Genomic DNA, 15,926 nt, shown 5'->3' with positions numbered 1-15,926 from the left:
TAAAGGTGGTAAAGTCAACTGGATTCTATTATTCCATGGTAAAAATATGAAGTACATTAACTGTATACTATAGAATACTTTGTTAATTAGGTAATACCACACATTAAAATAATATTTTTCTAATATTATTTGCAATATAATGTCTTAGAATAAAATGTACAAACAGACATTGGTTTTGAAAGTATTAATTAATTGAAAGATGTTAGTCATAGAAAATTAATACTTATATATCCTTTTTTCTGTACACATTTAACAGCTTTAGGAGCTCACCTGAATTCTCAAAATTGTCACTGCGAGGCTGATTGACTTTCAGACGTATTGTGGTCAGCTGACAGATAATTGGCACATGGTTATGTATCGCAGCATGATGAACAAGTCCATAACCAGTTTCATCCACAACTCCAAGACGCGGCATTGGATTTTGCTGACAGTATGAGTAAAGGACAGCAGCAAGTCCACTGTCAGTTACAGATAGTAGACCAAAGGGCAAATTCTGCATGAAAAAAAATACAGAAACTAGCACAATTTCATGACATTTACATTTCAGCACAACACTCTTAAAAAACAGATTTATGGGTGTTTATTAAATGATTTTTGAATAATATGTTTAGAATGCAGATGTGGCATACTGATGTCCAGCTAAGTTATGGTTTAATTCTGTGCTGCACATTCCATATAAGAAAACCTCAATGGCCAACTGATCACTTGAATCAGTATCAGTTTACAGCTTTCTAAAAAAATTGTACAATTAAAATAAACTGGAGAAAGACAAAGAGCAGGACAGCTCTAAGTCTCAGAATATATGTGTATGACTGGGAACAGAAGAGAGGAATGTTTCGCAAAGACTCTTGACTCGGTGAATCAGGAAATTCTGTGAAAAAAACCTGTGGTCCATTTCTAGAACTGTAGGCAGTAATGAAGAATGGGTTGGTACTTTAAATTTTCCAGTCACTTCGACATATCGAAGACTGAAACTGGGATTGTATTTAAAGCTCGGCACAATAAACTGAAAATCCAGACACAAGAAAGACTGCAGATGCTGGAAATCTGGAGCAACACACAAAAAATGCTGGAGGAACTCAGCAGGTCAGTCAGCATCTATGGAGGTATTTCAGGCTGAGACCCTTCATCAGGACTGCCAATTGGGCTCGAAGATTTTCAATGAAATGGTAATGTGAGGGATCTCTTACTGTTATTCACAACTGGAAGTCTTGCTAAGTATTTAAACAGTGGCAATAACATTGTTTTTTGACTTTTGTGGAAGCAATTTCTGGCTTCCTGTACATCAGCTGATTGAATTCATGCCTACTCTCTTAAAGGGGAGATAATCACTGGCTGCAACCACTGCTGGAGGTCATTTGACAACTTGAGGAGCATTGAACTTTTGAACTTGGGCATGGAAGCAAAACCTCTGATTCTCAAACTCTGTGTTAAATGTCTGAGCAGAGAAAACATACAACTGTACACTTAGCTGGCCAAGAAATCTTCAATATCAGAGATGAAGCCTCATTGGGAAATGAGGAAGGTGTCTGACAGAGATATGCAGGAGAATTTAAAATGGACCAGTTTTACAGGAAATTTAAACAGACACATATGATTGGCCATTATTGGTGGGGAGGGGAGTAGGGGAGCCTATACTGATGCTGGACATCTCTATGCATGGTTCTGACAGGATTCGTGCCCCAAGGAACTGATTCCATTGCTGGCAGAAATTTAATAACGTCATCTGAGTGGTGAAGCTCAGTGAGTGCAAACAACCCATTCATCAGAGACTGCACAAATAGATTTACACATTGCTCCATGCACCACACCTTCAATACTTATTTAACAACAATCTCTACTGATCATTTCTACCTGACACTCTTATATTCCCCAATATACACTTACTTATTTACCGCCACTCTAATACTCACAAAAAAATCTCACAGTCGACAGAGACCCAGCAATTCAGTTATTGCAAGCACATCTCTCAGACATATTGTAACCTACTTCCCTCTCCACAGGCTAAATAATTTTGAGGAGGGTGCTGCTGATCATGGGATCTGCTGCTACAAAGATTAGCAATGGAGTGCAGGTGGTGGAAAACCATGCTAATCCTCGTTCTCACATCCCATTTACTCCACACTACAAAATCCTTTCTTGTTTAGAGATTAAGGTTCATATATGGAGACTTAGGGTCACATGTGCACAGTCTTTCATTCCTGGAAACTTAGGGAAGCCTGCTATAAAGGTAAATCCAGAAGCATGTACTGCCTGCTGCTCACTGTTCAAAGAGGAGGAAACAAATTTTCTCCTTGAGTAGACAGCCTCTGTGATGTTACAAATGCAGTGATATTTTACAGACTGCAGCGTGTGGCGGTGTATATCAGTTGCCACCAACTGGAATGATGCCGAAGCTAAAAAGTTCACGGCCACTGCGATCTTCATCTCCACAGGCAGAGCAATCGACAAAGGGGTACAAGGATCTGCCTGAGGTGGGAGACAGATCCCAGTGAGCACATGCTTTGAAAATCTTATCCTCTGAAAACATTGCTCCTTGAACAAAAGGGAGGAAGATTCATAGGGTAGAAATCCATGTGTCCAGAGCTCTTTTCTTCCTGCACCTCGGAGATTCTCTGTCCATCTGGATTTTCCTTTGGGTCCTTTCCTCCAGCTCTTGATCATCCAAGAGTCCCAATGGTACCATTATTTAAGCACCTTTATTGTTCAAAAAATATAGCAGTCTCACCTCATCAATGAAAGTTAAATGCTCTGAATTTCAAAAGTTCTAAAGCTGAACCTTGTTGAGCACAACAAGCTCTCCACAAACTCATGCTTGCTAAAAAATTAATATCCCTTTAAATAGCACAAGTGTAGGGCTTCTTCAGTTATTCTGCCTATATTATGCTTATTTTTGGATCTGAATGTGACATTGAATGAATATCGCACAAAATTGATGCCACCTCTGCATACTATTGAAGTGCATATGTGATGTGCAAAGAACTCCACAGTTTGTGGCATGATGTATCAAATGCAATGGTGACATTGCACTCAAGTGCATTAAAAGATGTAACATTTTTAGGCCGATATCTTGTGATTTATTACTAATGTCACTGAGACACTTGGAACACTACTTACGAACTCACTGCACAAATTGCAACAATTCAAGAAAATGCTTCAACACTACCTTTCCCATCACAACTATTTATGTGAAATAATTGCTCTTCATTGTTCAAAATATTTTTTTACATGGATCTTTTACATGTACTTGAGAAAGCAGGCTGGACTCTGTTTAACATCTCATCCAGAAGTCTACCTCCTACTGTGCAGTGCACTCCCAACGCTGCACTGGATTGTCAACCAGAGATTTCTGCTGAAGTCTCTGAAGTGTGACATTAACCTACAACCCAGAGGCAAGGTGCTATCAACTGAGAATACAAATAAGTATCGCACCTTGCACTTCGCGGCTTTTTTGGCACCAAATTTTTTCTTTATTTGTTCAGTTATCTGGTCTTCATTTAATGGTAGTTTGCTGGCTTTGAGCATGCGGACTGTTTCACTCATGCTTCCCCACCACTGAAATTTCTGAGTTGTCCGAAGGAGTTTTTCTAGTTCTATACAAATTACATAATAGCTGTAAAAATAACACAAAACAAGACATTTCAAAACATGAACAAAATTTGAAACATAAATTTTGTATAAACCAAAGTAAAGTCTAAAAGAAAAGCAAAACACTGCAGATGCTGTAAATCAGAAATATAAATAGGAAGCACTAAAAACACTCCGCAGGGCAGGCAACGTCTGTGGGCAGAGAAGCAGTGTTAATGCTTCAGGTGAATGACTGAATTTTTTCAATAAATCTATTGCTGATCATGTTAACTCTGTTTCTCTCTCCGTAGATCCTGCTACACCTGCTGAGTATTTCCAGCATTCTCTGTGCTTATTTTAAAAACAAAAAGATATCAGCAAATAAGTATGTTGCACATAGTTTCCTTAAACTACTTAAACCAGAAAATCACACATTCAGTCTTTGGTTTGAATCACAGTATCTTTGCTAGAATAGAAATTACAAAACTACTATTAGCTTTAGTGCCCTGGGCTACCGAAGATGCAAAAAAATCAAACTTAGGTCCCATGAATCTGGTTTGAAATGCATGTATTTGTATAACTATATCTATTATCCAGTTGTGGTCTTCTTTAATATCAAAGAACCTTCCAACAAACAAGTTCATTAAGTTTAGTGATAGTTCACTGCAATGAAGACATCTTTCAGAGTTTATGACATTGACCTAGTAGAGAATGATGAATAGGATCAAACAAGGGCTTCAAGATTTCAAGTTTCATTAAAGGTGTACAAAATCTGCTACTGTATCACCAAGTCCATGTGCAGACCTTGGCAATAAATGAAGAACACTATTTCTGGAGCTCAGATTTGGCAGGAAAGCAATTAGCTACACAGTCCGATAGAAAATGATTTACTCAATTTTAAGGATCTTCTAGCATTTCCAAAGACTGCACAGCTTAATTGTTATCTTTCAAGCTTTGTCTGAGGTGGAAAGACTGACAAATTTGTTCTCCATAATGCACCAATCTGCTGTTTTTAAGAGAAGTCTGTTTCCTCTCCTAACGACCAAAAGAACAGGATAACAAAGCAGAGCATGCACAAGCTGAGGGGCAAGAGCAAGGTGGGGTACAAGTAGAAGCAGATTCCTTGCTCCCAATAAATATGTGACAAATATGTATATGTGAGTTTATGTCCAAGCCACAAGCACATCCTGATGTAGAGTCTTGGCCTGAACCATCGACCATTCCTTTTCCTCCACAGATGCAGATTTGTTTTTTGCTCCACATACATTAATTCCACTTTCCTGCCTGCTCCCCATATCCTCTTATTCCCTTAATGTTGAAAAATCTGTTGAGCTGAAAGTTGAACATATTCAGTGACTGAACATCTCTGATGTAGAGAATCCCACAGATTTATAATCCTCTGCATGAAGAAATGTCTTCTCACCTCAGTTCTAAATGACTGTTTCAAGTTGAAGACCCATCATTAGTTCATACTATAGCTGTGGGTAATTATAAAACCAGAGAAATCGGTTCTGACTAAGAGTCTTCAACTTGAAATGTTAATTCGATTTGTCTTTCCACAGATGCTTCCTGACATGCTGAATGTTTCAGCATTTTCTGCTTTTTAGTTCAGATTTCAATGTTTCAATTTTCAATCACAGTCAATCTCTTTTTAAAGGATAACCTCCTCATCCCAATGATCAACTTATTGGACCTAGATCAAATTACCTCTAAGGCAAATACCTCCTTCTTTAGCTAATCCAAATGAGGCTTCATCAAAGCCCTTTAAGATTTCAGCAAGACTTATCTTTGTACTCCAACCCCCTTGCAATAGAGGTCAATTTACCACTTGCACTCAAGATTGCTTGTTGTACCTAAATGTTTACTTTCTGCACCCTGTGAAATAGCACACCAAGGTTCCTCCATACATCAGCACTGATTAGTTTCCTGCTGCTTAGAAAATACACTGTTTTTCTGTCCTTATAAAAGTATATAACTTCACATGTTCCCACCTTATTTTCCATTCGTTACCTTCTCATTCAATCATATTCCTTTGTAGACTCTTTCAGTCTTCTTCACAAGTTACTGTCATATTCAGTCTTCTATTTGAAAATTTGGATCCATTACACTTTTTCATTTAAGTCATTGATGTAAATAGTGGACTGCTTAGGGCCTGGTAATGATTTCTGTGGTACTCACTGGTAACAACCTGCCAACCTGACAAATGACCCATTTATTTGCAGTCTATTTTCTCTTCTGTAAGTTCGTTATCCATGTTAATACATTACCCCAACTCCATGAGCTCTTATTTCATGTACTTTCAAAGTTGCCATAAAGGGTTGCAACACATTGTACATGATGTTTGTGAAATGAGTGACTGCCTTTGTGTAAAATTGCTAAGATGATATTAATCTGAAATTTAAAGAAAACCTCTACTTTCAGCCTTGCCTAACTCACTGACTTTGTCATAGAATGAATAAAATTGCACAACATGGAAAATGGCCATTTAGCTAAGGTGCCAGTGCCAACTCTTTGAAAGAGTTATTCAAATCATACTGACAATGTCCTTGCCATCCATTTCAGGTGACTTATCTTTTTGAACTGCTGCACTCTGGAATGTGAAAATTCTCCCATCACATTATTTTGCTCTAAAACTTTGACCCAGTGATATACTTTCAACTGAAAATTTTGTGTGATAAGAACTAAACAACCTTTAAATAAAAAGCAAAACAAAATGCAGATGCTGAAGATCCGATATAAAAACAGAAAATACCAGAAATACTTAACAGGTCAGGCAACATCTGTGGAAAAGGAGTTAACAACAATGATTTTTCATCAAACTAGAAAAAGCTAGAGAGCAAATATGTTTTAAATTGCAGAAAAGGGGAAAGGGTGGAGAGATAGGGTAGGGACCAAGAGAAAATGAAGGACAACCAAGAGAAAGTGGTATGGAAGGTGAGGGTTGGTATTTTGAGCTGATCGAGGAGATGAATGATAACAGAGGAAAAAGAAAAAAAATCCTGGAACTGTGAGATCCATACACTGCAGTTGCCAGAAATCTGAAATAAAAGAGAATACTTGAATTACAAAGCAGGTCAGGTAGCACCTGAGGAGAGAGAGGAAAACTAGGTTAATGTTAGAGGGGTTGGAGTTTAGAAATAGGGAAGATTTGTTACAATTGTACAGGATGTTGGTGAGGCCACACCTGGAGTACTGTGCACAGTTTTGGTCCTCTTACCTAAAAAAGAATATGGTAGCATTGGAGACAGTCCAAAAGAGATTAACTAGACTGATACCTGGGATGAGAGGGTTGTCCTGTCACGACAGGTTAAACAGGTCAGGTCTCCATTCTTTGGTGTTTAGAAGACTGAGAGAGGATCTTATTTAAACATATAAGATCCTAAGAGGGAATGACAGGATAGACAAGACAGAATGACCAGTGAAAGAGTCAAATGAGGGGAAATAGTTTCAAGATAAGGAGCCGATCGTTTAAAACCAAAGTGCATGGAAATTTCTTCTCGAAGAGGATAGTGAATCTCTGGAATTCACTGCCCCAGAGAATTGTGGAGGGTAGCTCATTAGAAGTATTTGAAAGTGGAGGTAGATAAATTTTTGAAAGATTGGAGGAATTGAGGTCTTATGGGGATCTGCTACAAAGGAGGAGGAGGCCTGGGAAAGATCAGCTATGATCATATTGAATTGCAGGGTAGGCTTGAGGGGTCAGGTGGCCTGCTCCTTCTCCTGTTTGCTTATGTTCTGGTGGGTCTGATTCAGACTTGAATAATGGATTATTTTAATTGTGTGATTTCAGCATTTAGGTCTGTGCCTAAATAGAAGGTGAGATGTTCCTCAATTTACATTTGGCTTCATTGGAACACCATTAGATGCCAAATGCAAAGAGGTCAGAGTAGGATTAGAATGGAGAATTAAAGTGACAGGTGATTGCAAGCTCAGAGTCTCCCTTAGTCTGAATATAGTTGTTCTGTGAAGTGCTCACCCAATCAGCATTTAGCTTCTCCAGTGCAGAGGGGCCCACATTGTACACACCAATTGCAGTGCACTAAATTGAAAGAAATACAAGTAAATCACTGCCTTACCTGGAAGGAATGTTGGGTCCCTGTATGGCGGGAGGTGAAGAGATAAAAGGACAGGTTATGCATCTCCCGCAGTTACATGGGATGAAGCTGTGAGTAGAGGATTTTAGTGGAGATGGAAGAGCAAACCAGTTCTTCAAAGAGCAAAATTATGGAGAGTGATCCATTGAATGTGAGGATTGATTGGGTGGAAGGTGAGGAGAAGGGAAACCCTGTACTTACTCTGGTGGGAGGAGAAAGGTCGAGGGTTGAGTTGCAGGAAATGGAACAGATGCAGTTAACAGCACTGTCAATTATGCTGGAGGGGAAGTCATGGTTAAGGTAAAGGGGAGACATTTCAGATGGTGGAAACCAAAAACAGATATGACATAGCTGAAAACTGGGAGAATGGATTAGAATCCTTACAGGATGTAGAGTAGAAAAAGAGATGTAGACGAATACACGTGGGAGTTTGTGGGCTTTTAAAGCATATTGTTTGCTAACCCATTCCCTGTGATAGAGACACAGAAATCAGGAAGGGAAGTGAAATTGTCAGACGAGGACCATTTGAAAGTAAGAGTAGGGTAGAAATTGGCAGTACAGGCAATAAGACCTTTGAGCTCAGCAATCTTTAAATTTTCTAGAACAATGGTTAAAAAATACTTGTATTAGCTAAAACCAGCTGGCAGCAGAACCCCCTGATTCCAAATTAAATCAGCAATTAGGACAGATTGTCCTTGGAACATCTAATCAATCATTTCTTCAATTCAGTCACCCAGCTGTGTGATTTTTTTTCCTTGTTTGTGACTTGTTTTCATTAGTGCAAGTTTACCTTTCTTGTGGTGGGAATGCCAGAGGGTCTTTCTCTACTAGGGTGTGATATCCTTGCATGATTACAATGGTCTGCTGTATCATTATAATACTTTCAAGATTCTCTCTTAAGCCATGAAAATCCATAATAATTCTCATGGTTAGTTCATTCTTCAAAATGACAACCAGAATGAATTGGATTCTCAGGAGAATCAATTAACACAGAAATGCCTAGAACAAGCATTCTAATCCTTATTATAATGCCATCAAATGCATCATTAATTAAATAATTTAATCAGGCATCTGACAGTATTCATCCTGGAAGATGGGTCGACAAAGAATTTTCACCATCTGCAAATGCTTACCTAGAAGACAGATTGATAGAATTTTGCAGTTATGTGTTGGTGGTAATATTCAGTTTCTGAAAGCTATATTTGTAAGTGCATCTAATATTTGAAGAAATTAACATCTTCTGCTCCTTGCACTTCTTCAAAGTAAAAGTGCTTTGAGTCTGCTGGGATGCTAAATAGCATTATACACAATTACAGTGATTAGAACTGACTAAATTTAAAGTAACTATGATGGATTATAAATCATGAAATCTTCTGTGCAATTTCCCATTAAATGTAAATTTACATAGATTGGCTTAATGAGTTAATTCAGTCCCAGTAACAATTAGGATTAGACAGAAGCAGATGTAATGCATAAACAACAAATACATTGATTCAACAAAAGTTGCACACTTGTTTTATCAGTAATAATTTTATTTTTAAATCTTGTTAATTAAAATCATACCAATCTGTATAATTAGTGATGTATCACTATAGCAATTTGGAAGAGATATTCTAATCAGTATAAACTTTAATAAATAAGTGAAATATATATTTGAAAGTGCCACACAATTAAGGAATACATTTCAATTTTTTTATTTTAATAGAGTAATCTTTTGTGTTCATTTGTCTAAGCTGACAAAATGACACAAAGTAATTCTTTTTTAATTGTGTGCCACAATATCAGAACAAAATTTATATTTAATAGTAGTATTAGCAGAGCCACATGATTAACATGTTGTTCACAGAGAGAAAAGAACTGGAGAGAAAGTAAACTAAAAAAAGAGCTGGAATAAAAGTTATTAACCTTTGTAAACACTATAGTATGTACATTTCAGTTTTTACAATAAAATGAGAACTTTTTTTGTTAGTTTCCCACCTACCTTTTCCCATTAAACTGCATAATAGGTATGGTATATTGGCCTCTGAGTAACATGTCAGGATTGAATAAATGTTTCAAATAGTGCACAGCTTGGGAATAGATATCATCAAAGGCAACCTGTAACAAATCAGCAATGATTATTCAATATATATTAAAGTTTTATTTGCAGTATTCGAAACATAACTCAAAAAATCAATCACATTTCTATACATAATTATCTGCTGTTAATTTTGCCCTCCCCCGTCGCTTTTGAAAATTGTTACATGTTTAAATAGATTCAATAATAATTCTTTGGCCTTTCACTCAAGCTCAGTTCTTCATTGGTACGAAATCTGGTGTTTAAATATTCATAATCTAAAACAAATTGGTGGACAATGACCAAGACTGGGCTGGTTCATTTTACGCTACCCAGAGGGTTTTTTGATCCTTTGAAGCCCAAGAAGAAGGGACGTAGTTGGAAAGGCATATTTTGACACCAGCTGGAATGAACCAGTGGAAAAAGGGGCAATTTTTATGGCTTTTGGCCTCATCATGCCTTCCAAAGCAAGAGGTTTATGGTGTGATAGACAACACCATAGTTTCTCATAGTAATACATAAGGACTTCCTTATTTGTGTTGCATTAAAATACACATCTCTCTGGGAAATTTTGCAGCATTATAAGTACTGGTTAAATATTTGATATAAAAAGGAAATTTCCACTTTTTACTCCTGACACCAAAAAATCTCTAGTTGTTCCTCCTAGATCTACATAGACAGAATCAGCAAGCATTTTGATTACGAGGATCAATACACCCTAAATTACTTGAATTAACACTTGATAATCACAGTATATAGAAACTCAGCAAGGACCAGTGAATCTCAGTTGGGATTGGGATAACTTTCCTCACCCTCTCCTCTAACAAGAAACCCCACAGCTCAACATCTGAGATCAGATAAGTGAGCATAAGGCACTATTTTGAACCTGGAATAAGCCTAGATTTTCTGTAGCATTGTATCAAGCCAAATGATACATTTACCCACTGAACTACAGGTCCTCCCGGTTACAGCAGGGTTCTGCTCCTGAGAATTGTTCTTAACCCAAACAGTTCGCAAGTCAGAAATGCGGCCAAGAACTGAGTTCCGACATAGCAGTGGATGCCTGCAGAGGTCAGTTATCCCATAGCAATAGACTAGAGAAGTATTTTAAATCTCATTTTGCCATTCTTAATAATAAAGCTGATATTAACAAATTTAGCCCAAGCCTATATTGGGCTAATAATAATATTCTTTCAAAAGATTTTAATGCAGACAGGGTTTCAAATGCTATTGGTAGTTTTAAAAAGGACACTACTGCTGGCCGGGATGGCGTGTCACCAAATAGGATTTGCGAAGTGGACATCAATGTGTTAACTAGAATGTATTCTTCTTGGGTTCAGTATGGCAAAATTCAAGCTAGTGTCAAGTACAGTCGCCTACAGCCTGTAGCAGCTGGCAAATCCATCCCGCTGGTCTCTCAAATGCTTGTTTGTATGTACAGACTGTACATAAATTGGGTGTTCATAAGCTGGGAAGGACCTGTATCAGGAAATTTGATATGTGCACTTATTTTCCCAGTCACGTGCTTCTAACTATTTTCTTTACTTAGAGAAAAGACACCATAGCTACAGACAAGTACCTTTATAGCACTGGGCATATCCTCAAGTGCAGGAGTTCCTATGTCAAATTCAATTCCACCATGCAAATGGAAGTATTCATTTGTTTTGTACTGAAAATGTCTACATTTGAAGTCTGGGCCCAGGAGAAGGGGTGGAAACTCACGTTCAGTTTTTAACTTTTCATCTGTGATAAAGGAAAAATCATGAATGGTGATAGCACTTCAAACACATCATTCAAATGGTGATTATGAAGAAAACCTATGAATAATGTTGAAATATCACATTGTTGTTTTGAAATTAAATTTTCCTCATATTGTTAAATGAAATTAAAGACAATTAATTTTGTAAGTAAAAAAGCTCTTCATTGTTTTAAACTACTTAATTCTGCAACTATCAAACTACAAACAGTTCTTAATCAAAAAATTTGCAAGATCAAATAATTATCAGTTGAAAAATGATTTTGAATATTTTAATTCAATCAGTTAAACTCTAAAATGACCTCCATTATGGGAATTAGCTGTTTTCTAAATGTTTCCAGGATTCTTTTTTCCTCTATTCAGTCAGAAAGTTTATTCCACATTTCAATCACTCATAGTCAAAAAGATGACCGATATGTGTTCTTAACATACCTTTCACAAGTTTCATTTTACTTCCAGAGTTTAACCTAATGCAGTGTTTTAACATTACCTATACCCGTATTAATATTAAATCATCTTTAAGATTATACATTCTCTCATTTGAGATTATTTAATTTATTGATGTGAAAATTACCCCTTGTTGTCCAATTTTTAAAATGTTGTCCGATTTCACTTCTAAGCTTTGAGTTCTTGGAAATTACATACTCAGAATTTAGTCAGATTGTACCTTGATTATTTTCAATTGTGGTTGCCAAAATAAAAAGAAACATTCACGCACTGGAGCAGGTGCAGTGTTACATGCCTGAATTAAAAGTCTGCCAATGTTAGGGGTCTGACTTATGACAAAAGTACTGAGGAACTTGAGTCTAGAAATAGGGTTATGTAGCACTGCTGTGTTAGGAAGGTAGTTCTTCTCAGGGACAAATAGGGATGCACAGTTGATGCTTGCCTTTGCCCAAATTTTGTGAATGAATAAAAAATGGCAATGGGGCACATTAAACTCAGAATGGATCTGACAAGAAGTGCAGCATTCTAGTTTAACTAACAATTATTCATTTACAATTTTTCTGCCTAAATGCTTGATGCCACCGGAAAACACCAATCTAATATGAGCAACATATTCACAGTTACAATTGTGCGTTTACTTCCTGCCTGCCAAATCGGAAGCATAAGAGGTTATTAATGCCTGAAATGTTGGTGCCGTGCAGATACATGGCAACTTCTAATTCATCACAGTCACCACTTTAGTAGAGTTTCTTCAATTTCACAGTAACATATCCTACTCAGAGCTACTAGGTTAAATTCACATATGTCACTGACTTCACTCAAATTTGCATGATAAATGGAAAGTTACCTGAAATGTAAAAACTGGTAAACATCTGTGCCATTATGCACTGTTTTCAGTCCAAGAGATGCAAAATTTATTTTTGATAAGTATGCCTTATTTAGAAAGAGTGCAGTTTTGTCATTATGGCCTCAAGCACACTTCCAGAAAGTCTAGCAAATTTACCTGAGGCTGGTTGTGGTGGGTGTGGTGATAGAGGTTCTGGGGAGTGGCTTCTGTCCATCTGTGTAAAGAAACTGTTTCCTAAGCAAACAAGCCATTGAAAATAGAGATCAGTGTATACAACTTTGGAGGGGCCTAAAATACTTTCTTGTCAATGATGGACTCCACATTTATGTTTTAGGCACACATGCTCCTTCACAGATAACTGTGTATTGGCTAAATGGAGATTCCATGACAGTCAAGGCTCCATGGTGGATGGTACAAGCTGCTCGCCCTCTGGAATTTGGGCAGGATTGCCTTGGAAGGTCCATTCAAATTTGAGGTTTACAAGCTTAACGTGCCCAATAGCACTTTCAGAATTTTTGGTGAATAAAAACAGAAGAGGGTCAATTTTGACTCATGATATTAATGAGAGATTGTTTGAGAAGCAATCTCATCAGGCTGCCTTTCTAAAATAAAACCAATGAAGAAATCTAATTAGGTTTGAAAACTTTCTTCTTAACTTTGTTATGTATTTAGACCAAACTTGAATGAGGAGAATTATCAATGTTGTAAAGGTAAGAACTCACTAATATAGCTGGGATATAACTTTGGCCTGATACGCTAGAATATGAATTGCAATGTAAGAATAGTGGAATACAACTTCAGTTTTCTCATTTAATTAGGATTAGACTTTGTGTAAATGCTGCTTGATGGTTGGCCTGGATTTGGTGGGCTGAAGGGCCTATTCTGTCCTGTTTGACTCAATGACTTGTCCACATTCTTGTTCTCAGCTATTCTGCTGCAGAAGGTAGAGAACAGAAGGCAAAGTCATATGGAGACATTTGCTAGATTGCTTGCTTGCAACTTCTTTTGGGCTGGGACCTGGGCAGCCTGTCCCATTTTCTAAGAGGTAAATGACTAGAAGGAGCTGAAGTAGAACAAAGGGATTAAAATATTTTCAAATAATACTAATATCAAAAATCTGGAAAACTATTAATATTATCATTTGAATGTATTAATTAAGTTCCTTTAAGGCTGGTCTTTTAAATGATCTTGGGAAATAAATGGACAGAAAATATTAAAAATACATGTTCTAATGATTTAATGATTTACTTTTGAAAAATATGTGCTGATAGTTATATGCTCCCTCCCCCCCCCATTTCTAATGTTATTTATAAAGTTTTCAAATTTATCAAACATGATGTCAATGGTAACCTTTACCAGAAAATGGAGGTAGGAGTCTGCTCAAATCTGGAATTTTCCCCTTCCCCTTCAGTGCAATAAAAAATGGCACAAGGAAGGCAATTAACTTGAGGTAGGTGATGTCTCTGTGGATCTCTGCTTTCCTTGTCAAATACTTCTCAACAAGCTTCCTGTGAAGAGTCAGTCTCTGCTGTAGTCTCTGATATTTTACTAGATCAATTTCTTCTTCTGTAAGTCTAACTGCATTACTAAGAATGTAAGCTGCATCATATGTGAACAAATTTTGATGCTGCTTAACACTTGTGATGTAAGGATTGATTTGAAGTAAAACATTGTTCACATATTTCATAAATAACTCCACCTCGGCACAGCTGTTGGGATCATATGTAGGATCAGCGCATATATCAGCACTATAGATTCCTTCAAAGTCAGGATCAGTTGAAATATCTATAAGACCTATTTTACAAAGAATAAATTCTTAATTAGAAATAATAATTTGTATTATGTTTTTTGAACATAGAATCTATTAGAAATTACAGTACATAAAGAGGCTATTCAGTCCATATGTATTGTTTAATGTCCCAGATTTTGTTGAAGTAAATCTTTTAACTACCTATATTACACTTGTTTATATTGTGGTTTATTTTAATTAATAGTTTCCATAACATTTTATAATTATTTTGCATCTGGTATTTACATGGTATTGTCAGACATATTATTAATTTGATCATGATTGCAGCATAATATATTGTATAGATTCACAGTAAAGCTTTTCCCACTGTGTTGCAAGCTAAAAATTGCTCCTCTAACATATCTATGTGAAACTTCCATCTTCCTTGTGGGCAGATAGATGTACAGGCTACGAGGAACTGGGTTCAAGGGGCACAGACCTATCTAAAAGCTGCTTTACCGGAGCAGCAGCTAAAGGGTTCGATGGTTAGCATGAGCCAAAAGGCCTGTTTCTGTGCTGTATGACTCTATTTCTCACAAGATAGGCCTGGAACATGAGGTTGAAACCACAGACCACGAACAGTTGGAAAGAGATGAACTGGGACCAAATTGTGCAGATGAAACAAAATAACTAAAGCATTATTGTCAATAGTTTCAGCACTTATTGTTTTGCTAATGATTCAGCAGTTTGTCAAAATAAAAACAGTAAAATATTCTCTTCTTCTGCTAGGGTGACTGGAGGGAAGATGAGTTTGCTGCCTGAATATTTTGTCAACTGCACAATGGTGAATCTTGAAATTGGGACTGGTTTGTTTATTCATGATCTATTTGAAATGATGATGGTTTTCCTGCTAATTTCTTTCTACCAAAGCACAAGCAATCATCATAGCATTTAACAAATGGAAACAACCCCGAATGCCTATCAGGAAATGAGATAAGCCTGGAACATCAGAAGTGTACACTGGCATGGATACAGTATGTAAAGGCAACAGTCATTATAGATGCAAAACAAAGCTGGCAACTTCAATCAAAACACCATTAATAGAACGATGTCCCTTAAAATGTTGTGACAGTTAGCAAATTCTTAATTGAATGTGGACTTGCACTCCACAGACATGATGAACAGTTAGGATCATCATATTATAGAAACTTGGAGGCTTCTAGACTCCTAGACCTGGGACTCAACACTTCCCTCTGCAACTGGATCCTTGACTTCCTGACTAATAGAATGAAATCAGTAAGGATAGGCAGCAACACCTCCGCCACAATTATCCTCAACACTGGTGCCTCACAAGGCTGTGTCCTCAGCCCCCTACTGTACTCCCTATACACTCATGACTGTGTGGCCAGGTTCTGCTCCAACTCCATCTA

At 37.1% G+C, this 15,926-nt stretch overlaps 1 protein-coding gene across 1 annotated transcript in view; it reads right to left on the bottom strand.

The window, feature by feature from the left end:
- The window catches only part of ankar (ankyrin and armadillo repeat containing), a 65,676-nt gene that overhangs the window by 40,003 nt on the left and 9,747 nt on the right, over nucleotides 1–15,926 (bottom strand). Inside the window, exons 4-8 of the mRNA XM_052029995.1 lie at nucleotides 14,124–14,561; nucleotides 11,297–11,460; nucleotides 9,643–9,758; nucleotides 3,433–3,613; nucleotides 271–493 (exon numbers count right to left, since the gene is read on the bottom strand). Of these exons, the coding sequence (XP_051885955.1) occupies nucleotides 271–493; nucleotides 3,433–3,613; nucleotides 9,643–9,758; nucleotides 11,297–11,460; nucleotides 14,124–14,561 (1,122 nt within the window). The remainder of the gene's footprint in view (nucleotides 1–270; nucleotides 494–3,432; nucleotides 3,614–9,642; nucleotides 9,759–11,296; nucleotides 11,461–14,123; nucleotides 14,562–15,926) is intronic.

This window comes from Pristis pectinata, chromosome 1 (assembly GCF_009764475.1).
Source record: "Pristis pectinata isolate sPriPec2 chromosome 1, sPriPec2.1.pri, whole genome shotgun sequence".
Taxonomy (NCBI): Eukaryota; Metazoa; Chordata; class Chondrichthyes; order Rhinopristiformes; family Pristidae; genus Pristis; species Pristis pectinata.
This window is presented reverse-complemented; position numbering and strand designations above follow the sequence as displayed.